The following is a 23918-nucleotide window of genomic DNA, read 5'->3' on the forward strand; positions in this document are numbered from 1 at the left end:
ACGCGACGGCCCCCGGCGGGGCGGCCGCTGCGGATGCCCACAGGTGCCGCCGGACCGCCGTGCCAGGGGGATCGGGGCGGGGGGGGGGGGGGGGCGCTCCGGAGGAGAAGGACGCCGGGCGCAGGGGGTGGCGGGGGGCAGCTGTGCCCAGGAAGGGGGGCAGGGGGCGGCCCTCCGCCCGCTCCCCAGCCCCCACGCCGCCCGCCCCCGCAGCGGGGGATTACCGTGCGGGCCCCACGCGTGGATTACTCGCTAAAGGGATTGCCGCGCAGGGAGGGCTCTGGCTGTAAACCCCCACTCACCTATAATGAAAATGATAATCGAAAGCCCCGGGGATTCCTGGCGCCTCTTGGCGTGTGCCCCCTCACCCCCCCATCTTCCCCCTCCCCCCCTCCATCCTCCCCCTCCCCAGCGTAATGAGAACAAAGGAAGGGACTGGGTATATTTTTTTTTTCGCTTTGCTTTGCTCTCCCTCCTCCTCCCCCGAGTTTATCATGGAATTGGTGCGGCTCCAAAAGGTGCTTCCAAAGCCAGCAGATGACAATATTTCTACCAGGCTACCTTCATGTTAGCATTTGCAGACAGGGACCGTACTTTCCCTTTGATGCATTCTTAAACCCACATCCAAGGCTGGTACATTTCAGCAGATGCATATTTTATTAGAGAAAAGGAATTGAAGCAGCTTTACACAATTACTTCAATTACAGCTCAGTAATACAATCAATGCTAAGATCTTATTTTCTATATTCAAACCATGAACTCATCTATTCTATTCAAGGTCCACAGGGGAATATCCTAAACGTATACAAATACTGTAGGATTAAAACCTATACATATATATACCAGTCCACTCTTGCGGAGTTTCTGGGTTTCTAACAAAATCAAGTATAGAAAATACTAAAGTAAGTGAAAAACCATTTTGCCTTCCAGTTGGCTTCACTGCAGTGACATTTTTACTATATCCTTGTGGTAGTACTCATAGCTCCATCGAATAGTTTACCTAGCTTCACTTAATTTAAAATATTATCTCTGTGTATGAAATATGCCCAAAGATATTAAAAACAGTGCCAAAATAAAAAAAAACATATTAAATGGTTACTGTAAGTGATGATTTGCCCATGACATGGTCGTATTCAATAATTTATCTCTGAGAACTGAGCACAGAATCACTGACCTGTTTTACCACTGTGCCGGTGAAGTAAAGGACCACTCTACTCACACAAGTAATTGCTAGAAGCAAAATTACAGGTAAGTTTCCTAAAGGAGCCCTTTGAAAATAATTGCCCTTTGATTTATAGTTATTTAATGGAATAATGTATCAAACCTGCAAAATGTAGCATAATACCCTTTGGGACTAGCAAACACTGAAATAAATACATACACACCTGTGCACCCCAACAAGTAACGGCTGATCTGTTACCCATGCACGTCAGGGATTATAACCAGACGATTACAACTGGAAAATTATTCTGGTTTTCCAGCTCTGTCAGCTCCTCTAATGCAAGATATTCTCCCTCCAAACCTTGCCTCAGGAATAATCATTTATTTCAAGGGGAAACATCCCTAGACAAGTTCATATAGATCTCCCGGAGGCAACGCCAGTCAAAATTAATAACTTGCATGGCAGGAACCGTGGCACCTGGCTATCACAACAAACACCTTTGGAGTCTGCTCAGCGAGTATGTCCCTTCCACAGGGCTAGTGGCAGGCATCCACAGACGCTCATCTGTGCTTTCATCTGCATACGAATATAACCAGTAACACAACACAAAACAGGTGACTTGCCAGCATCTGTGCCTGCTCCCTCACCTCTGTACTTTTTTGTTTCAGTCTGCTGTTTCTGCATGTGTTTGAACATATACACCCTTGTCCGCACCTGCAAAACCCCCTTCCAGGGACTTCCTCCCGCAAGGGTTACATTTTGCCTTTGCTTGCAATCACCCTGCATTTATGTGACCTGTCATTGCATTAGACAAGTCCCCACAGGCCCCAAGAACAAACCCCAGCCCTCTAGATGGACATTTACATGCTAACCATCATAGATCTCCCCCCCCTCTTTCACAAAATTCACCCCATCCATTCTCAACCCTCTTCCTACACTTCAATTCCCACTCCTCGAGTCGCTTTCAAGAATTCTGCTATGCAGTAGGCGTCCTCAGGACTGTGGCAGACAGCCTCTGGGGACACAGCCCAGGGAGGCTGATGGACACCGTACAGGGTAGAAGAAAGTGCACAGAGGGCTGCTAAACTTGCTGCCTCTCAAACGGTTTTACCCATTCTGCCGTTCCTTCATCAACAACGGGGAGCAGCACTTCTCTGACGCCCGGGAGTGATTACACTGATTTTAAATTCGCCCTTGATTAAACCCAAGTTTCTAGCCCTTCCAAATGTTGCGTGTTCGCGTCCTCAATTTGCAGGCAGATGGGATAATGCTAAAGTATGGAGAAAAAGACAGACTTGCCCCCATTCACCTTGCTGAAAGCCTCACTGAAAACCCTATGAAGAAATTGTACATTATTAATTGATATAGCAGGAAAATATCGCTGCTCTCTATAGTGTTTGAGTAGAATATAACTACTTTCTTTGCAGCTTTAACAGTTCTGAGAATCTAGTATGGTATCTGTATATTTGCATACAAAGGAAGAGGGGAAGAAGGGATGAAGAGAAAGTGGAAGGATGATGTTAAAGGGGAAGAAACATCTATGTACTCCAAGCAGGGAATTTCAAATGGCAATTCTTATTTAGCATCCCTTATTTTTTGAATGTGATGAAAAGACACTGAACAGTTTCTTGAAGAGCAGTCCTACCGAAGAAAGTGAAGGTCCTGGAGAGAAAATATAACATGGAGAATAGCAGGACGTATCAAGTGCTGAAGAAATAGCCTACTAATATTTTAACCAGGCATACTTTGACAAAGAATTTATTTCTCCCCCTACTTGTGTTTTAGCAAGAAGTATTTTCTGCCCTGAGCACATGCACACACGCAATCAGTCCCTTACATTCCAGCACATCCACACCAAAACTTGCCATTCTCTCCAGTTCCCACTGACACTCAGTTCTTCTAATCCAGTTATAATGCCTTTTGTCATCCTCTGTGACTGGGGTGTTGCTTTCCCCCCCTCCACCTTGTCCACACAGCACCATTAGTGGCTTATCCTGCAGACTCATTTGCAGGTTTTCTCCTGAGGCAGGACAGGCGGCTAATAAATGGGACTCTCCTGGTTAGGCAGCATCAAGGGGCTGCCCAACGGTGAATCTTTTAAGATTCCCTACTTTACCACCTAGCGCCTATGAGAGGTTCATACAGGCATTGCAGAAGAAGAAACACTGTCCAAGCTAGAGATTATCTGCCTTCGCCTAAAGGCAGGCTGCATCCCCAATGCTACGTTACCAACTCTTGCATGGGGAGAAAAGAAGGATCATATCCTTTTGCCCTGTGCAGCCGTCATGCAGGAGACATGAATAATACATGCCCGTGCTCAGACCAGTGTAATCATGTGCACCAGGTATGAGACTTCTGTAACTGCCACCCAAAGCCCTGCTGCATCTTCAGCTTTTCTCTCACCTGCCCCTGCTCTTGGGTGCTGGGACAGATACAACTGGCTGATCCAAGCCATCATGGGCTCATGAGCAGCACCAAATACACATCATTACATAGCAGGAGCGGCAGTGGTGTGGCTGCTGGGAGCTCTCATTCAGTGGGACACTTGCACACAGCAAAATGAGTAACCCATCCCATGTGGGTGTCTCACATGTTGAGAAATGAGAAATAGAGGTGGTCTGCAGAGGCTGCGTTCATCTACCTACACACACACACACACACTACACACCCTCTGGCATACCTGACTAAGGACACCTTGGGGATATCCAGTCTTTTCACAAATACTCCCTCTTGGGCCATCCCTTATCACTGGCAGTGGCTGTGGCGCTGCAGCTTCACCAAAATAAAAAATATGATGCTGAGATGTGAAGAGGCATGCACCAGCATCTAGAGGCTTGATCTGCCCTCAGCCCTCCCCATCAGTGGCGGTGGGACTAGACGTGCCTGCTTTGACACATTTTGTGGGGACAGGGACCCCACAAATATGCCTCACGGGACGACATGGGTGACTCCTTTTTTAATTCACCATGACTAAATAACATTCCCATCATGGCAGATGGCAAGGAAGCCATCTGAGGCTGAGAAGAAACCGAAGGGGTTAAAGGCAAATCTGTGCCTCCTCCACTTGGTTAATTCCCCAGCAGCCTGATCCTATGTTGAGATGATTCAGGCCAGCGAGAGACTGCCACAGTCCCCAAGGGAGACCCCAGAGAAAAGACTCTTATTTCCTGTTCGGGAGGATTAAGTACAAGGCCATTGACAAATCACAGTAAACATCTGGATGTGAGCACTCCATCTATCAAGGCCTAATCCATGAAGTTATTCATTAATGAATTCAGCAAATTCACACTGTTCTATATATAGAGTCGGCTGATCTTTTTTTATGTTTGGCTTGGAGGTGTTTTACATCTGTATCAACAGATTTTTATTTATTGTACAAGCAATCTACTGCATTCTGGTTTTGCTTAATTAGTTGTTTAGAGTAATTCTTCTGCTTTTTTTGAAAAACCACACACACTGTCATAATTTCTGATAGTACATAATAAAAATCCGATAGTTAAACCCCAACCACGTTCCTGCATTTTATATTATTTTGCCATTTTAAACCCAAGTTCCTCTGGAAACTTTCCATCATACACTGATGGAAAAAACATTAAATAGTAATTGATTTTCTTTTCTGTATTTTGTTTTGATTAAAATGAGAATCCCTCTCATTTATCTTCAGAGAGAAAGTAAGCATTGAGTAAATGGTCTGGTTAATTCAAAAGTAATTTGATCAGAACATCCATAATTTACATTGACTTGAACAGCAGAAAAGATGCTGAGCACTACCAGATATCAGGCTTATTCATTTAAACAGACTACTTGCATTATGCTTTACATCTTGTGAATATAAACTACTCCAAGAACATATAATGACCCACATTTTATAAGGGGGAAACTTGCCCACAACCGTGCCCTTAAAAGTCATCTATTAAGCTTGAAAAACACTCCAGTCTGCTCACACGCAAACCAGGCCCTGTAGCGGAGTGCATTGTTTTTCACACAGCTGTGCTATCTTGTTTCCAGTGAAATCTGCGGGCTTTCTCATTGATATTGGTGGAATCAGCATTTGGCCCAGAGGTTTTTATAAATCCAGCTGTGACAGGGTATTTTCAATTCACCCGCAAAGCTTTGGACTCTGCCAGATAGCATGAATCATCCAAACTTGCCATTTGTAATTCCCAGCCTTTTTGACTTACAGTGCTTTATTGTGCTGTAATCTTTAACTCTAGGGACTTGATTTTAAAGGGAAAATCTCATTCTGTGCCTTTATTCTCTTTTAAACTCCAGGAACATGTACCTCTACTCTTGGCTTTTTGCTCTTGTCACAACAGGATGCCCCAAGTGGACAATGCCAACTGTGATATCCCAGTGTAAAACAGAAGAATGAAGACAAGTGAGCGCAATCAAAAGGAGGAAAGAATCAAGACCTGCAGAGCCACTCAGCTATACTATGCAATTTAATCTTCACTGCTAGTGCAAGTACTCACACAAGTGAATTTTGTTTGCATTGATTCTTTTTGTAATGGCTGTACTCCATACCAATATTTAGGTATGCAAAGCATGGTCTTCCTGGGCAAACTTGATCCCCTCTTATCACCCAACTGCAAATACTTCATTTTCATCCTATGGCCATTGAAGTCACACTGACAAAAAGCTCTTACTGGTTCAAAAGTGCAAGATCAGGCCACTCACTCAGGCTGTGAGTGGAACAGATAGATCAAAGGTTGCATGTCTAGGACAAATAGTTACACTGGCACGTGATTTAGGGGATCAGTCACTTACTTCAAGTTGTTAGGTAGCAAATTCATACTTTTGTATTTTGTTACCAGCTCTGTGGCCAGTCACAGTCCAGAATCCATTGCAGGAAGCTCAGTTATACACGGACGCAAATTGAGCTTCACAGGCTGCTTAAGAAAAAGCTAAATGATGTGTTTACAAATTTATATTTTTTAAAAAGGAGTGGATTTGCAAAAAATATTGACTAATCACATCCAAATTTCCTGCTCATTTCTAATTTTTAAGCAGTCATGAACTATGAATGAATCAAGGAAAATCAAAATATGTGATGCTTACTCTGGTATAAAATTATTAGTGAAGCCCTTGAAATTAGTAACTACAATCTGAAAAAGCTTATGTGAAGGGAAACTAAGGTTGACACGTACTCATGATCCCCTCACATATAGGAAAAAAGAGTTAAATTAATTAGATTTCTTTATAAGCACAGATAAATTATCCAGCTGCAGGAAGGTACACTCTACTATGAAACTAGGGGACCAAAAGTGAATCATTAAGCGCATAGGAGTAATGAAACAGCTTTACTTGCACTAAATCTTCAGTACTGGAGAGGTCTCTGGGGAAGCCCTCAACAAGAATACAGTATGTTAGATACACAGCAGGATTTTCTTCCATACTCACCAGTGAAAATCAGAAGAAAGACTATTCAAATCAATGAAATTATATCTATGATGTATCACTGTGGTAATGTAAACGAATCCTTTGCGTATGTGTGTGAAGGGCAGGAGGGCAAGGAATGGAAGAATACTGTTTTATCTTATACATGTGCGTGCAGTAGCTAAAGGAAAGGCTTGGCAAGGTGAAAGGAAAGGTGAATACAGACCGATGATGAACAAGTTGCATTTCTTTTGCATAGCCACTAAATTCCAGATTGGGGTAGAGCACACAATTTTTCTTTTGTGCACGCCCATTTGCTAGGTTCAGAGTAGCATCTGAACATTCCCAGAGGAGCTAGACTTTCATACTTTTGAGGTGAATTTGGCTTGGCAATGGCAATGCATCCAAATTACTAATTCTAATATTCTCCTTCAAGAGCTTTGTGTTTCAACTGTGAAAAAAATCACTGCTCCATAATACTAGTTTTAATCAACAAAAGTAGAGTGCAGTCAATAAATATCACATTGTAGTTTAAAATCGGAATTTAGCATTTTCAAAGCACTACCAGGTCAGGACTTTAACAGTATTTTACTGTCTGCAGATGAATGTAAGTGGCAAATTCTAGTTGCAGTCAATTTAGAAGCAAAAAAGGAGCCAATAAGGGACATGATAAAGTCAATGGAGCTATGTATCTTTGCACTAGCCAGTGAATTGACTTTATACATATTGTATTAATACTCGTACACATTGGTAGCGGACATGGTTGCTTATAGTGATGTAAGACTTTTTATCTTTGATGAGAAGCAAAATTTTAAAATTATGACAATAATAATAAACAACAACAACAACTCTGAGGGAAAAAGGTATTAATAGGCAATCTCAATCTATTCTTTTTATTAAAAAAATACAGCATCTCTAAGGAGGAATGCCAAGTAGTCTTCATGCATTAAACGGTCTCTATTGTTAGGAGCACAACTAAAGGCAAACAAGCATTCCAGAAAGTGATACGTGATGGAATCATGCATTAGTTTATTTCTTACAATGAAAGTGCTAATAATGCCTTCTTTAGTTTCAGAATGGTGAAGGAACAGAGGCATCTGTCCAGTTGGATGTAATGTCCAGTTTCCTTCCTGCTTATGTTAATATACAGTCAAACCATCAGGGCCATATATCTGTAATTCACCCCAGTCCTAGTGGGAGCTTTCTCAATAGGAAAGGCTGGGATGCAGCGTACAGGTGAGTGCATCCTGCAGTTCCAGTGAGTTCCTGGCTGCTGTTGTTACTTGGACGCTGCTTTCAGGCTGGAGGCACCTGACCCTGCCTGATCTAGAACAGTAAACTGATAGAGTCTTAGAAATGCAAAAAAATCCTTTATAGCCTAAGAAATGAGACAAGGAGTCATGGCTGAATGGTAGACCTTGTGAACTGAACTAACAGACAGAAGGAAAGGAGGAGATCTTCTGGTGCTAATTTCATGAAGGCTGCTATGTTGATGACTACTTGGCTTGGCTTTGCATCAGTTTCAATTAAGTGTACTCCTCAATACCTTAGTCCCTGAGTTTATGTCATTCCTTTTTTCTTCCTAACTTAAGATATTTGAAGGCAACCGCGAGTCTGCACACAAAAGCCTTGCACGCACTCCCCAAATATATTTTCCTCATGCAGTCATGTTAGATGCAGCAGTGAATGTGCAGGTTCATTGGACTGCGCTCACTCTCCTCTTTGATTTTCTTTAAGTTAGCTTCTCCTGCTTTCCCCTAATGTAGGTCCGATAGTAGAAGTGTAGGAAGAGAACAATGAGGCTGAGAATGTAGAGGAAGACTGCAATGTTGAAGCCATCAGGGAATGGGCATTCTGTGAAGAGGTTGTAGGAAGAATGAGCAGCAATGGCTACAAACTGGCACTGGAAGAGGGGGAAAAAAGAAGCAGCCAGATTAGGGATCCTACATGAGACATACCTCAACTGACAGTTTGGTCCGTCACCAAAAGTATCACAACAAACTAGCAGTGACATCCCTGAAAAACTTGACTTTCAAGCCTAACACTGTTTTCCCAACATGAAAGGCTGTCACGTGTCCACCAAACATTGAGGCTTGCCCACTGCTGCAAGGAGCAGGTTTGGAACCCAGCCTCTCCCACCTAGAAGCAGACCATTGCCCTTGTGCCACTTCTCTGCCATGGGCCAGTAGCTGAGATCTTGGAATATGGAAAATAAAGGTGGGAGACTCCTCTTCGCTGATGGTAATCATATTACTATACCCATAAAGATTTTGATTTGTATTTTAGCTTACATAGAAGAACTACAGATGCTACTTCTATTAATTTAAACATTAATCCTTTTTTTTCTTTTAACTAACTCACCTGTCTCAATATCCTGAAGCAATGAGTTTCACCTACTGAAAATATGTTAAATAAAAACTGATTTCCTGTGCTATATTTTGCATGACAAATACCTTTGCACTTTATGCAATGCTTTCTTGTTCTGCTTTTGCCATTAAGTATAAATAAGAATTCTGGACCAGCCTTCAGTACACCACTATTTTACATATACCCTAACTCTTCTTCCTCTTCTCTGGTAACTGCAGTTTTTGTTTGCGAAACCTCGCTTTGTATGGAATTAACTCTCCCACATGCTTAACTATAGTCATTGTCCTTGTCTGGAACATTGCTTTTATGCTGTATCTTTGAAAAACCATAGGGTTGTCAGGATTTGTCACCTCTTCAGAGATGAGGGAAAGAAAATCCAAAGGGATTCTCTACAGAAAGAGTAAAACTCACATATTTTTCTTTAACTCGCCTCTGCCTACAGTTAGACATACTCTTCCTTTTTGAAGAAACAGAATGAAGGCCGCCCACTCTCCTGCCCTCCTGAGAATCCGAAGTTTTCCCTAGTTACTGCCCCACACCTCTCAAAATCAAGCTGTTTTCAGGGCTCTAGAGGGTAAAAGCCTGCCATATACAACAGAAAACAGAGATGTGTAATTTTTAATGTTTCTCTCTCCTTCCCATTACACAGGTGAGGACTTATTAGCTGATATGGTCACTGAAGGCCTCTTGCTGGTTTTTTGAGTACCATTCAGAGCAGGTCACCAATCAGTTCACATCTTGCAGTGGTACATGGGGACACCTAAGGACACAGTGATTTCCATAGGCAGCAAACAGAAAGACTTGAGCCAGTGAGGGACAGAGATAGACAGCAGGGGTCATCACACCCGAGACATGGAAGTGCAGAGACAAACACATGAAATTAATTACCAGCTGCATGATGGTTAGGTAACGCTTCCACCATAGGTAACGGTGCATTTGTGGTCCCAGGCTGGCCAGGGCATAATAGCCGTACATGAAGATGTGTACAAAGGAGTTTAGCATCCCAATAAAGAAGGCTGAGGAGTAAAGAAGACAGGATGAAGAAGACACACAAACCATTTAAGACTAACCCTGTGATGAGCTCACAGCCACTACGATGATGCTGTGAAAATACATCACATCACACCTATGCATGAACCTTCAATCCAGACTCTGCCTAGGAAGAACGTCATATTCTCCCTTCTCCTTTCAGAATATCTCCATCCCATATCTAGTGTTCAGAGACAGAGAAGAGAGCTTCAACGGCAGAGGAAAGAATTCTTGATCTTCTGACCTAAGCATTTCATATCATTTTGGTATCAAGACCGTGTAGTCAAAATGACTTCCCAAAAAAGAAATACCCCAGAATGTTGTATAGGGCCTACCTATAGTGGTCTAGTTCTCTCTGTCAGTTACAGGTGCTTCTCTTTGGTGGGGCGAAAAGGAGAATCAGCCTGGATACAGACTAGAAAAGGAGTGAGGACTAGGCTGGACCCATTCAGAGCAGGAGAGCTAGAACCTGGGCTGCTGCACCAGGCCCAGCTGAACAGGGACTGAGAGAGCACTGGTATGGGTGGAGATATATAAGTAGACCTTCTACATGATGTTATTGTTTGATTTGGACAAGGAATGAGTGGCACATTCTCATTTTGGATGAGGCGGTGAATATAGCAGTCTAAATAGCCCAAAGAGCTGAGCAGATGGTATCAACTGAAACACACGTATTTTTCACACCTTTGGAAGTAGGTGAGCTCCCTACCTGCCAGTCAGGCCATCTGCACTGTTTATGCTATCTCCACAGCAGAAGAAAAATTGAAACACAAGGTTTTCTACAGAAGCATACCTTGTCCTCCAGGCACATATTTGACCCCTGACCACCAGTTGAACAGCATCGTGCCATGATGGTACACATGCAGAAAAGTCACCTGTTCTTGTTTCTTGCGCAGAATAAAGAAAACCTGAAAGAAGAGAGACAAAGTAAAATCTTGAATTGATGTGTTTAGACAAAAGATTTTACACTAAATGTGGTATGAATATGATTCTGAATCTCCCAAACCCATTTCCTCTGCTGCAGATAAAAACTGCTGAATTTCAACACATGCAATAGATCGTATATTATCTGGCATGGGGAAGAACTGGAAGGTAGAATTTCTTCCACTGAACCCCAGCAATTTTTAACTTTGGATTCAGGTCCCAAGGTCCAAAGGAGACACACTTGAGTGTCAGACTGAGCTTCCATATAATTTGCAGCTGCTTGTGTCTGGTCCTTTTCAGTTCATGGGTTAGATGTTTACTGGTACCAGAGAATGATCCACAGAAAAAGTGTTGTGTTGTGTTGAATGCCCAAGCTCTTCTGGAATTTGCATAGTAAAGAGAATTATGTTGGCAGATGAATACGTGTTAGGTCACTGTATTTCAGCACGCACATGCACACACACACACATACAAAGTGAATCTGCTTTTCAGGGATTCAGGACTGACATAAAGCTGCTTTTGTTGATGATGGAAACAGTGACAAAATTGGTCAACCCGATGGAAATAGGCCTAGGAGGGCTCCACATGTTGATTCACTTTTCAGACAGTGTGTTGTCAACTTATCCCCCAAAGAGCACTAGTCTGTGAAGTCTTAGACAGGCTTGGACACAGTTTACTCCTGCTGACCAAGCAGAGAGATGGGATTCCCTTGTTCAGTCAACTATTTATAATACAAGACACCTGAAGACAAGCTACAAAATGGTACTGTCTTCAGGTTAACTTTCAATTTCACACAGGGCACAAACCTTTAACCCACAACTTTGGGATTATCTGTGGCAGTAAAAATACTGGGACACATACTTGTACATTTCCAGTTTCTTTACTGCCCAGCTAACCGCTATTATTCAGACAGATGGATACTGTCTGGCAGCCTTAATCAACTGGTAGCTGATAACTTGGGGGACCATGTGGCAATAGCCACCATCAAAGCTCCTCCCCTAGCGCTGTTGTTAGGAGGGAATGCCCACCCGCAGGAAGGGTGCTGGGGAGCGAATGCGTGCAGCCACTGCGACAAAGACCAGCAAACTGGACAGCAGTGGTTCTTTTGTTCTGGAAAGGAGCTTTTGAGGAAGCCTAGCAGTATGATAGCCAGTGGCGGTGCTGGACTCTTGCAGGCCAAATGCTGTCAAAAAATAGCACAATGAAGCTGAACCCTCTTCTTTAACAGTATTAGCCTTATTCCCACAAACAGGCAGAGCAGAACACATGAAAACAGCATTTACTGAAAAGCATCAACCAAATCAATACAGGATCAACTGAGGACACTAGTTTTTGGCACCCTGCCCCTTTCCGACAAGGAAGCGATTTATTTACAGCACTAGTCCCACCATGGAGCGGAGCCGAGTCCTCCTTACCGTATCAAGCAGCTCGATGACTTTGGAGAAGAAGAACCACCAACACACTCTTGCCATCTGCTGGGCAGCACAAGGAAAAGCTGTTAGACCTCAAAGCAATCACTGTTCAGTCTCACTGCCTGAGATTTTCAACTATGCACTATGTGAAGGCTTCCCACCTGGGATCGACAGCGAAAGGGAAAAACTAAGGGGATTTTTTTTATGGCTGTTGCCTTTTTTTTTTTTTTTCCTGTTGATCTGTGGGGAGGATAGGCATTCAGGGCTGCTTTGGCTGGTCAGATGATTGGTTTGCTGATTTGCTTGCTCTTTGATGAGGCAAGGGTGAGCTGCTCAGAAACTGTTTCTAGCCTGACGGCAAGTATTAAAAAAACTGCATCTGTTCAAAGCCTATTTATATCTGGAAGCAAAGCATAATAGGTTTGAATTCAAACAAAAAACTCATGCAGTATTTTGGAAAGGTGAAGCTGGTGGGAACCATCTCACCCTGTGACGACCAGAAAAGGAATAGTTTTAGCCAAAGCCCTCCGCTAAAAGCAATGCTGAGTAAGATTTATGTCATGCAAATTGATTTTCGTGTTGATAGTGATCACCCAGAATCCTTAGATAGTCAATGGAGAATCACATATATTTCAGACATAATTTGCAATATCTACACTAGACATCTATCTTCAGATGGTAGGATCACCCTCTCTCCAGTGATCAAAGAGGGAACTTCGATGGCTATGTTGACTGAGATGATTGATTTATAGACAACTAAAGCAAAGTACAACGGTTGAAGCAGACAATTCAGTGAAATAGATTTTACAAGCAACAAACTGGAGTAAAAGCCTTCTTTATGAGCAAAACAATCTGCATACCCATGGGAGGAGCAGGGCCTAAGGCAAGCTTTGTATAGAACTGTACCCTCATTCCTAGTTCACTTCGGCTGTAATCCACTGGCTGGCACAGGTAGCTGTAGTCGTCCAAGATTGAAGTTACCAGAAACTGAAATAAAAGAAAAGCAATAGAGATCCCTTTTCTGTTCAACACCATCTGTTCCAAAAAGATGTGCCTATTAATGCCAAAATAATAGGGTATTAATCTAGTACTCACTGACAGAAAATCCCTGTAATTTATAAAGTGGAGCAAATAGTAAAAACCTAAAACAAAGTGCTTCACATCCTGTTTGGAATCTGAAAAAGAAAATTCGGTATGGGCATATTTGTAACTCTTTATGTATTCACTGGTGTGCTCAAAAACACTTCAGTAGGAACAGTGAATTCTAGGCTTCAGAATCTTTCTGAAACTACACTGTTTTCCTTTGCAAAGATTCCATACTGTTTTATTTTGGCTGGTTGCATTTGCCTATTAATTGGACAGACAAAACCTGGACCGAGTAACCAGTATAACTGAACAACCAAGCACAGACAAGCAGTTTTCATACCTGTCCTCCGATTGAGTAGTATTTGCTCAAAAATATTGCAATTTGCTTTAACTAAATGTAATGATTGTGTTATAAACTAAAAGGGCAAGTTTGTCGACATCAAAATGCTTTTTCAAACCTATTCAGCCATGTTCCCTTGAAGACTTTTCAGTGGCCTACACAAACTAGGGAAAGGCTTGTAGACAGGCTTATGTACTGAGAACAATCAGAAAACAATGTCATCGATACTCTCAGCAGCAGGAAGCTGAAGTGTGCTTGGCACTTTCGGGGAGGACTGCGTAAGTCTAGAAAAGCAGTTCTCTTTCTCAGAGATGTGTCCCTCACCAGCCAGACCCAAGACGAAATGAGGAGTTTCCACATCCTCTGTATGCTCTGTGTCTACCAGGGAGATCTCAACTTTCAACTCATTCAGTCGGGAACCTTTCAATGTTAATTTTATGAATGAGAGGAAGATTGAGAAATGAGAGGAAATGAGGTATGCTTTGGAAATAATGCTTTCAACGGGGCAATACTGCTTTTCCTGTAGCAAAACCTGGACATGTCCAAGTCAGCTCCCACTCCCTTCATTAGAGTCCATCAGCAAAAGCTGTTGAAATGGCTCTGGCTTTCAGACACTTCCCGGATGCTTACCTAGGAGCCAATCCCGTCTCCTCACCTCGTAAAACATGTAGCTTGATAATGTCATCATGGCTAGATTGTAGGCAATCAGCAGGCCTCGCAGCTTCAGTGGCTTCCGCTGACGCATGCAGAAGGGCCCCAGAGCCACAACAAAGAGGTAGAAGGCAAAGAGAAGTGTGACTGGAAGTGGAGAGTAGACCAGAGGCCACGGATCTGTCCTTGGATCTGAAAAGCAAAACACACAGGCAAAGCTGGCACATCACATACGCTGTAGGGCAAATACATTTAATTACTTCCCTTTAGCATGGTCTCTGCAGCATGCTCTCTGGCAGGAAGAAAATTGGTGTCTCACGTGTCTGTACAAGGCAGTACCACAGTCCTTCTCCTCCCCTGGAGCTCCATGTGCCAGACTGTGCTAAAAGGCTTCAGCACGACATTCAGTTTGGGACTGGAATACTAGAAGACTGCTCTGCTGAGCACCAGCCCTCTGCAGCACAGCAAGGAACAGACCTTTCTTGTCAGGACCTGGAGCCCCCACCACAGGCTGTGAGACTGTCCCACACACATGGGCAAAAGAAGTAGTTCAAGAGACAAGCAGCAGGGATGCACAGAACAAACCAAACGGTTCCTGGCGCTTCAGGAGTGTAAATCTTTACAGCTAAACAATAAAATTGTTTCAATGACTGGTGTTATTTCCTTCCTGCCCCACAATGCTCAAGACATCTGAAATTTTCCACCCCTTCATTTTCACATCTCCTCATAGGGTTGACTCTATTAAAAGCACGCCATTTCAATGGAAAATGACACAGGAAAAACACTTTTCCCTGCTAAAACTGCTCTTCAGTCCTACAGCAAAGGAAAGATCAACGGATTTTCTGTCATGCCACCTCCTCCTAAACCTGCCTCATCCTTGACACACAGAACTGCAGGATTCGTGATATCTGCAAAAACATCACAGTTCCCATTCATGTTTTCATCTCCTATTCCCATTCTGGTCATTGCTCTGCTAAACTCCCTCAGTATCTCCCTTTGCTTCTGGACCTGCCAGCCCCAAGCCCTAGACCCCTCTCACTGTTCTAGGCCTGGGATCCTCGCAGAAGTCCTCTATTGAATTTTGGTCCTTGGCTCACTGGTGAGCTCATGGACCTCAGGGTATTTTTTTTTTTAAATGCCACCCCTGTCCACATGACTCTCTTACTCCCCATCCCTTCTAAACCTTCCAGTTCTTTACTATTCCTATTATGGGCTGTGTCAAGAATCATAGAATTGTTATGGCTGGGATGAGACCTTTAAGATCATCAAGTCCAACCATTAACCTAGCACTGACAATTTACCACTAAACCATGTCCCTCAGCACTACATCTACATGTCTTTTAAATACCTCCAGGGATGGCAACTCCTCCACTTCCCTGGGCAGCCTGTTACAAAGCTTGAAGACAACCCTTTCAGTGAAGAAATTTTTCCTAATATCCAACCTCAACTTCCCCTGGTGCAACTTGAGGCCATTTCCTCTTGTCCTATCGCCTGTTACTTGGGAGAAGAGACCAACCCCCACCTCTCTACAACCTCCTTTCAGTGTGCTCATATGTAAAAAAGTGTGCTCATATGAGGATCGTGGTCCTTCAAGGTTTGTTCTTCACGTTCACGCTATTTATGTGGAAATTCCTATTTAAGACAGCATTTACACCTACCTCCATTTTCAATGATCCAGTTGTAGAATTGCTGAGTTTTCTGCCAAACTGAAGCCATCACAAGTTCTGGAAAGAAATTAAAATTAGCATCTCCAGGATCAGATTAACCACTTTTATCCTAGCCTTGACTGAGTCTTGAATAAGGAGCCTCCTTAGACAAAGGCTCAGGATTACAGCTAACGAAAAGAAAATAGTTTGCTCTCCGTAGAAATTTAAATTTCGTACCAGAATTAGGGTCAGGTTTAAAAAAGGAAGGAAGAGAACACCCTGCAATGATTAGCTACTTAACTTCTATTTCCAGCTTTTGATATTTTGTTGAAGTTTCTCCTCTAAAAATACTCTGAGTAGCTGCCTGCAAAATACCAGAGCCAAGAGCTCTGTGTACCATGTTGGGAAATTGGTCACGTGGCACTTTTTCCTAAAGCAGTGTAGGCACAACATTCACACAAGGACACACACCGGGTGGCATAACTGCATCCTTCTGCAGGCATTCTTGGAGATTCGCACTGCTAGCAGGCAGTTTGGGATTAATTCAGTACTGCTGCAACTCCAGAGATGTTAACTGAGTTACGTTGGTCATTTGGCTTTCTGAGGCCCGGTTTATACGTTAAGTTTGTTTTGCTTCATCTTGTATATATTCTATAATATAGTATATGAAATTAGCATACTCATATATAATATGATGCTCCTCCTCTTCCCTTCTTTCCTTTAGCAGGGAGATCTTCTTAATGGCATTTGGAAGTTCACCTAGAAAACACTTTACTGCGGTTACTTTCAACAGCTTGTGTTATCTGCCCTAGTTCTGTCTGTTAGCAAATACACAGGACCAGCTTCCTTCCAGTTTCATCTCCTCCCAGTATAGAGAAAAGCACATTTTCTCCTTTGACTTCTAACAGACTGCTGAGTACAAGAGTAGCTGCGCTTCCTTTGCACCTGTCCCCTACTCTCCTGTGCCCACTGGGCTCCTGCAACAGCACTACTGCTTGTGCAATACACAGCAGAGAAAACTGTAGCCCAATATAAGGCCTCTTATACCAGTATAAATGTGTCTTGTGGAGCCTTATTAATATGAACAGTTTCTTAACACCCAGACCCCATAGTTCTGCTGGAACTACAAGTGCATAGAGCGTGCCTGGCACCGTTTACCAACTGTACTTCTGACTTTGCACATCTGGATAAAACCTGTTCAAATTAACAAGGCGTTGCTGTATCCTAGTTGTATACAGACTCACTCTGGTGAAACGTGACACGCAACGAAACCTACGCCCCCCTGGCTGCAGACCTCACAGCCTGGCATGCGACCGCAGATACAGCACCATGTGGGTGACAGAAGCATACTTGCCCAAATTTCTCTCCGGCAGTCAATCACTGCAGTCAAAACCCTTTTTGGTGCGTTTCTCTGACACGCACCCCGAGACCCTCAGCACAAACACATGTCATACGCAGCCTGACACAGAGACACACGCCCTTGTAATCCGGGCCGAATCTGCCAGCAGAGAGATTAGACAGTGATTATCAGCTGGCTCAGAGTCAATCCAGCAGGGATTTCATATGGTTAACATGCCCTCAAACAATCCATACGCATTCCAGCTCACTCCACTCCGCTTCCTCTGCCTCCCCCCAGCCGTCAGCCTGTAATGAAGGGGGAAACCCAGGAAGCAGGAACAGACTTACCCCAGCAGTGCAGCTGGCTTCGCGCCTCCCTTTCTTCAGGGGCGTCCTCAGCACGCAGCCGCTGCTTCTCTCACTCCGGCTGCATGTGGCAGGCAGCAAAACAAGAAGCTGCAATTAAGCAGCTTCAAAAAAGCAGGCGCCTTTTTCCTCGGCTTTCTTCTCTGCAGGTGAGGTGAGTATGTCACCTGCTGGGTCTCACGCAGGGGTGGTGGGTCTTCACACCTCTTAAGCACGATTCAGGGTCTCCCAGCAGTACCCACTGGTAAAACCACAGCGAGCTGCAGGCACCGTGGTGTTGTCTCGTAACTTTGCCGGAGTGGAGGTTACATCACATACTCCTCCCCCTCCCTCTCTTGCCTCTCCCCACATGATTTATCAGATTAGGGGACCGGAAAGAGGAGGAAAACGAATGCGGAAGAGGACTGGGATTCCCCAGGAGTGAACCACTGACCTTTAGTGTCACGCTTGGGAGCCTGGCCAAGTGGGAGCCAGGCCAGCATTTCTTCTGCAGTTTTCTTCAGGACATGCCATGACAGCGTTTCAAATAGTAAAAGATGAGGAATCATGCCTGGACAAGACCCTGGAAAACAGTCTGTTCGGAGCACTCCTTCAGCCCATCACAAGGGGCTGTCAATGAGCCTTTTGTGCATTCAAAGTAAGTCCAAACCATAAAATGAGGGAGCAGAGAATGGTGGGAACACCCATCCACTCACTCACTCTGGGAGGGCAGAGCACAGTCAGCTGGAGTCACCCCTTCGTATCCAGCCTCTGTCCCTAGGGGAGTCACGTTTACTGTTTTTAAAGATATATGAAAAAATTGTGAGGAGTTTGACAGTGATACCAAGTCTCCCACTTCGTGATCTCCAGCAACCATATCAAGGAAAAACACAGAAAGCCTTAGTCGGCAGTGGCTCAAGTCAGTAATTGCAGTGCGTGTGAGTCAGTCCCACGTGGAGGTACCAACGCAGAACCAGCACCTGGGCCCCATCCCACCAGGAAATAATGCAAAGCCACATGATGGGGTTCTGCTTGGTCACCTGAAGTGCACCTGCACCTGCAGTGTAGATACGCCCTCTTATTTTCCCAGTGGGCACATTTTACTAGCAGAACTCTGAAAAAAAGAGGGTAGCATCATGCCATGTACCACTGCATTGTGTCTGTCACTAGATACATCACAAATACTGTTGAAGGGCAAAATGCCAAAGATCAGCTTTTGAAAGCAGGATAATTAGACATGCCACGTGGTGGTAGTTTTTCGTTGAAACACATCACTTGTTGATGCTGATGGACAACTACTGTGTTTCCATGGCTTGTGGCAACTATGAAAGAAATTAAACAGATACTTTTGGAAAAGGTTATTTAGGGTGTAGGCTTTGCGTTGTAGGGGTGGGGGCCTCAGAAGGGCAACCCAGTTTAGGATAAGGTTTGACTGACCTTTGGTGACATATTGGATTTTTTTTTTCTGTTGATCCAGATTGTCGATTCAGGTTCAGGGACACAATGATAGTGAACATACCATTTTTTGCAGAGCTTCCTATGAAGGCCCTTTCTTGAAGTTTGTACTTGCTCATTAACCAACAGGTTTAATTTCTAAAGTTTTGGTGCCCAAATCCTTAAAAAGATTTGATTATTTATCTGTGTGAATCAATGGAGGTAATAAATCAGACCAGCCCTTTCTACCTGTCTATTATCTGTAGATGGGACTGTATTTTATTACTCCTGTCTGGTAACTTTAAGTAATGTTTGTTGAACTATTTAAATTGATGTATAAGACTCGGAATTACAGACACAAACTTTTCCATCAAACTTTTTTACCCTGGTGAAAAACATTTGGCTGAAGTGAATTTTCACAAACACATTGCATTTGAGGCAAAGTATTTTATTTGTTCATGTGAACTGAAATGATAAAAAAAAACCAAACATGAACCGTATTTCATTTTTTAAAACCTGCCCTGTTCCTGAAGTATTCCCAGTGGTACTGTTGCAGGTGTTCACTAGCATGGCTGGCAGATGGAGATATGACATCAGTAACATGGTACTTTTACACTCCGAGAATGGGCGTCCTTTGATGGATGTGAGTACAACTGTGAGGGCAGCTCTGTGGGGACCACACACAAAAGCCATTGGGGCCTTCAGTTTCAGCCAAAACTCAATAGAAAAAACATTGCTCCTTCACTGAAATAGTATCAGGGGAGCTCTGAATGCCAAAGTGAATTGGGTTTTTCGTTCAGTGATTTGTCAAAAAAAAAAGGGTATTGCAGGAACATGGATGCCACAGTAATAAGCAACTCAGTTATGTACAATATGTGACAGCTCAAATAAGTCAATCAGAGATTTAAAAGATTGCATATTCTAACTATTTTAAAAGCTGGGCATCTCCTGCATGTAACATGGGTGTTTGCCACAAAATCATTACCAATAACAAATACCAACAGTAAACAATTTTGAGAGCTTCTAGACGATGCAGGTTTTGTGATTTGGTCCTCTGATTGCTGTTCCTTCCGAAGAAAACTGTACTAAAAGCACAAATTAACAAAACAGACCTGTTTCAGCACTTGAAAAAAACAAGGAGCAGTGGGCCAGTTTTATCTGGATATCCAGGCTACGTCATGGATATGCTCTCAACACCACAGCAGAGGCTTATCAGATCTGATAGGCCTGGGTGCTTTGCTTTTCCTACCGGCACTTCATATGAAGGAGGTGTACTTTGTCGAAGTCCAAAACCTACTGGGTTCTAACCTCATCTCTTGTAGCAATGCTCTTTGTAGCTGTGAGCAATAGCAATTTAGCTCTCTTTGATCAAAATTACTTACCCACCTAAAAAGTTTCTTTTAATATAGATAAAATTGCTTGAAAAATGAGAACTGCTTCTTGCTATTAATCAAACTGTTTCACCAAATTTAAGACCTATTTTTAACTTATCTGATCTTTGAACCATTGATATGTTATTACTTCAGTTATCCGCCGAATCCAGGCCAAGTCCTATAGGGCAGGAAAGTCTTAGATCCGATATCCCATTTCTGTTCATTTCCACAATGTTACAAAGGTATAAGCCACGCTCATACAACACCAATAAGCAACAAGAAATCTGCCTGAAAAAAAATGACTAAGTTTACCAATCAAGCAAACTGACTTTCTATATGAGCTTCTAAACTGCAGGGATGCATGGGGTGATAGTGAAACCAGTGACAGACAAGATCTCTTCTGTAGCAGAACACACCTTCAAGTGATATCGCCAGCCTGCTGAAATCAACAAAACACCAAATAATAGCAGCAGGAATTTTAAGTTGGGTCTAAGAATATCTAACCAGTTAAGGCACCACAACCTTAGCTACCAGCACACATTTAAAGATCTGAGGTGGCCAGATACCTTCTAAAATTTGCATATACCTGGCCCTTGGAAAACTCGAATGGCATCAAATTCATCTCATATGCAATTAAACTGAGCCAAATCTCTCAAGTGTTTTATGCATGCAGATATTCATATCAGTGTTTTATATGCAGATATTTAAAATTACTTGTAACTTATGTATGAAACTGATGCCACCTGATCAGGAATGAAGTCCAAAGGAAGATGTACGCCACTAGTTTGCAGCATACATCTCTGGTGGCACTTTCATGACCAGCTTCATCTAGCATGGAGGGTCCTGGAGCTGGAAAAATGCTTCAAAAAGATGTAAATGTCAGAGCTGCAGATGCCACAGCACAGGAAGGAACCCAAATCTCTCATTCAGCTCATATCTACAGCTGCACTCTTGCTAAGCAAGGTCTACAGGTAGTTATGGAATAACATACCTCCTAGGGTGGGTGTACCTAAGTAATAAGAAGTTCAAGGACAGGATTAGATTGTCAACACTACCAGCAGATGAAGCACTACCTTAATCCTTGGCAAGACCATCCTCCAAAGAAAGCTCTGAACTCCTGAAATGGCATCTTCATGAGCTTATTTGTTGAGGAGGGTTCATGTAATCTCCCTTACTTCACGCTCTTTAACAATCACATCAACTTTCAATTGCTAACAACAGAAATAAATAACAGCTGTTTTTATGAGTATTCTCTCAACAATGGGTAACATAATAATAGGTGGTTTTACAGCAATAGAATTTCCTACAGAATAATAATTGAATGACTCAGTTTGTTTTGCTAATATGCAATTACCAGCTCATATATGTTTCTGGAGAAATACAGTGATTTTAGGTGACAATCAACCATCATTAAACCACTCTGAAAACCTAACCAAACTTTTCAGTATATTTGGGTCCAGTCCACAAAGGTCTTGTGCATGAAAAATCCAAACCCATATATGTTTAGAGCAAACAGAAGCCCTTAAGATGCACAGTGAAGCAGTTGAAGGAAGAAGCTCCTTCTGGCACAGGGATTCTGTTTCTTGATTGCCTCACTTACACACCATGCAACCAATTGCACAGACCTTGGAAGGTTTAGCACAGATTACAGGAAGAAAGGTTTTGGCAGAGGTACTGAGCAGCCTGTCTCTATGCAGAGGACTGGAAGATTACAGCAGCTCTTGCGTAAATTATGGTCTTAAACCCCAGAATTTTAATTCTACCAGCATAGATTTTTCAGTTTCATTATTCTGCATACGATATATGAGGCATACCCTGTCATCTCAGAAGAGTCATCCTATGCCTCAGTTTCCAAATCTGTAAAATAGAAGGAAAACTTGCCTATCTCATAGGATCGTGGTGAAGGTGACCTGCAGTTAGTGTACAGCCATATCAGCCATATTCTGCCCATCTGGGTGCAAGAACAGGGTTCTGCTTCTGGCTCTGAGGCTATTGTCTTTGTGACCTTGGACAACTGATTTCAGATGGCAATCATCTTACAAGATGATACAAAATTTAGGTGTCTACCTATAGGTATCTACATCTGATTTAGCTTCTATTATATTTAGGGGAGCTGTAAGGACTGATTCAGCTGCCCACACATAGGAACCTATTGACATTCAGTGTGCCCTAAGGTACCTCACCTAATCTCCTGCTGCTCCTGCAAAGGATTCCTGCAGGTTCTGTGCCATATCTGGGAGCTCCACATGGATATCAGAGCTATCTTAAGGCATCTCCAGAGGCAATAGATACCTATGTGTCAGCATCTGAATTGAGTCCTTGTTGCTTCTATGCCCACCTTTTGTCAGTCTTACCTACTTACTTGACCAGTTATTTGAGGTAAGAATCTTCTCTCATTATGTGCTTTTGTGACCAAGCATCAGTGTTGGTTGTTGGAGCCTGAAGCAGACCCATCTCCAAAAGTGCATTCCCAAACAACTTTTAGGCCTAGAGAACTCAGAAACCTTTGACTTTCACCTCAAAATCTACTGACCTTTCGTTGTGTCTTGAATCGGTATTGTTTCAGAGTTGGACTGTGACTGGTGATGTGATTCACACTAACTTACTATAAGGTTTCCCAAATCAATACATACACATATGAGCACAAACATACAAACACACACCACTTGAGCGGTCGTGCACACACACACATAGGAGTTTTTAACTGCTAGGACCAAAGGTCCCTTCGCAACAGACGACTCCAATTAGGCAACAGGTGCCCCTTTTTACGGAGGCACAGAGAGATATTTGGATCCAGTAAAGTATAAGAACATCCATGCTCATAAGAGCTAATGTGTACATAGAGAGGTGGATGAAATAGAGGCTAGCCTACAGTTAAAATTTCCATCTTCAAGTTTGGTGTAGTCACAATGCATCAGCATTCCTCAGCAGGCAATAACTGAGACTCGAGGGTTGACTTGCCCCGGCATTTTAATCCTCCAGGTGTCCACCTGAGCAGCATCCCTACTCAGGAGAGATGCTGATCACAGCCTGCTGTGATCCAGAAGAGCTCAAAGGGTCTCTCTAGAATAGCTACTTATAGGGAGATAATTGACTTTCGTCAGGTATTTTTCTACTCCAGCCCAACTCAGACGATGGAATATTCTGGTACTTTCCATCAGTTGTGCAAGTCCAGAGCTTGCTAGATCTTGGAGTTCTGGTATCACCTCCCTTTGGCCATGATCCAGGTAGAGATGTACTAGGCTGTCAGGGGGTGATTGATTGCCATTACCGTTCCTAAGGAATAGTGGAAGCAGAAGCCAGGTGCGTTAAGGGAGTGCCTTAACACTCTGGTCCTTTGTCTTTTGCAATTCATGCCTGACTTCTAGGTTGATATGTGGCCCAGGGACGGGGAATCACACCAAGCACCAAGTGGCCAAGAGAGGTGGAGGGCAG

At 43.2% G+C, this 23918-nt stretch overlaps 1 protein-coding gene across 5 annotated transcripts in view; it reads right to left on the reverse strand.

Annotated features, from left to right (window-relative positions):
• The window catches only part of LOC134525192 (very long chain fatty acid elongase 4-like), a 60486-nt gene extending 38205 nt beyond the window's left edge, over window positions 1-22281 (reverse strand). For 2 of the 5 annotated variants that reach the window (XR_010073725.1, XR_010073724.1), the window contains exons 1-7: window positions 16674-22281; window positions 16006-16071; window positions 14352-14539; window positions 13177-13257; window positions 12274-12333; window positions 10728-10842; window positions 9794-9921 (exon numbers count right to left, since the gene is read on the reverse strand). Coding sequence is in view for 3 of the 5 variants with exons in the window: in XM_063355823.1 (XP_063211893.1) it covers window positions 8271-8441; window positions 9794-9921; window positions 10728-10842; window positions 12274-12333; window positions 13177-13257; window positions 14352-14539; window positions 16006-16071; window positions 16674-16677 (813 nt within the window). In the remaining 2 variants the exon portion in view is untranslated. Of the gene's footprint in view, window positions 1-664; window positions 8442-9793; window positions 9922-10727; window positions 10843-12273; window positions 12334-13176; window positions 13258-14351; window positions 14540-16005; window positions 16072-16673 lie in introns of those variants that run through there. The other 3 variants (XM_063355823.1, XM_063355831.1, XM_063355815.1) reach the window with 3 other exon arrangements.
• Between the last annotated feature and the right edge of the window lie 1637 nt (window positions 22282-23918).

Source organism: Chroicocephalus ridibundus, chromosome 1 (genome assembly GCF_963924245.1).
Source record: "Chroicocephalus ridibundus chromosome 1, bChrRid1.1, whole genome shotgun sequence".
Classification (NCBI taxonomy): Eukaryota; Metazoa; Chordata; class Aves; order Charadriiformes; family Laridae; genus Chroicocephalus; species Chroicocephalus ridibundus.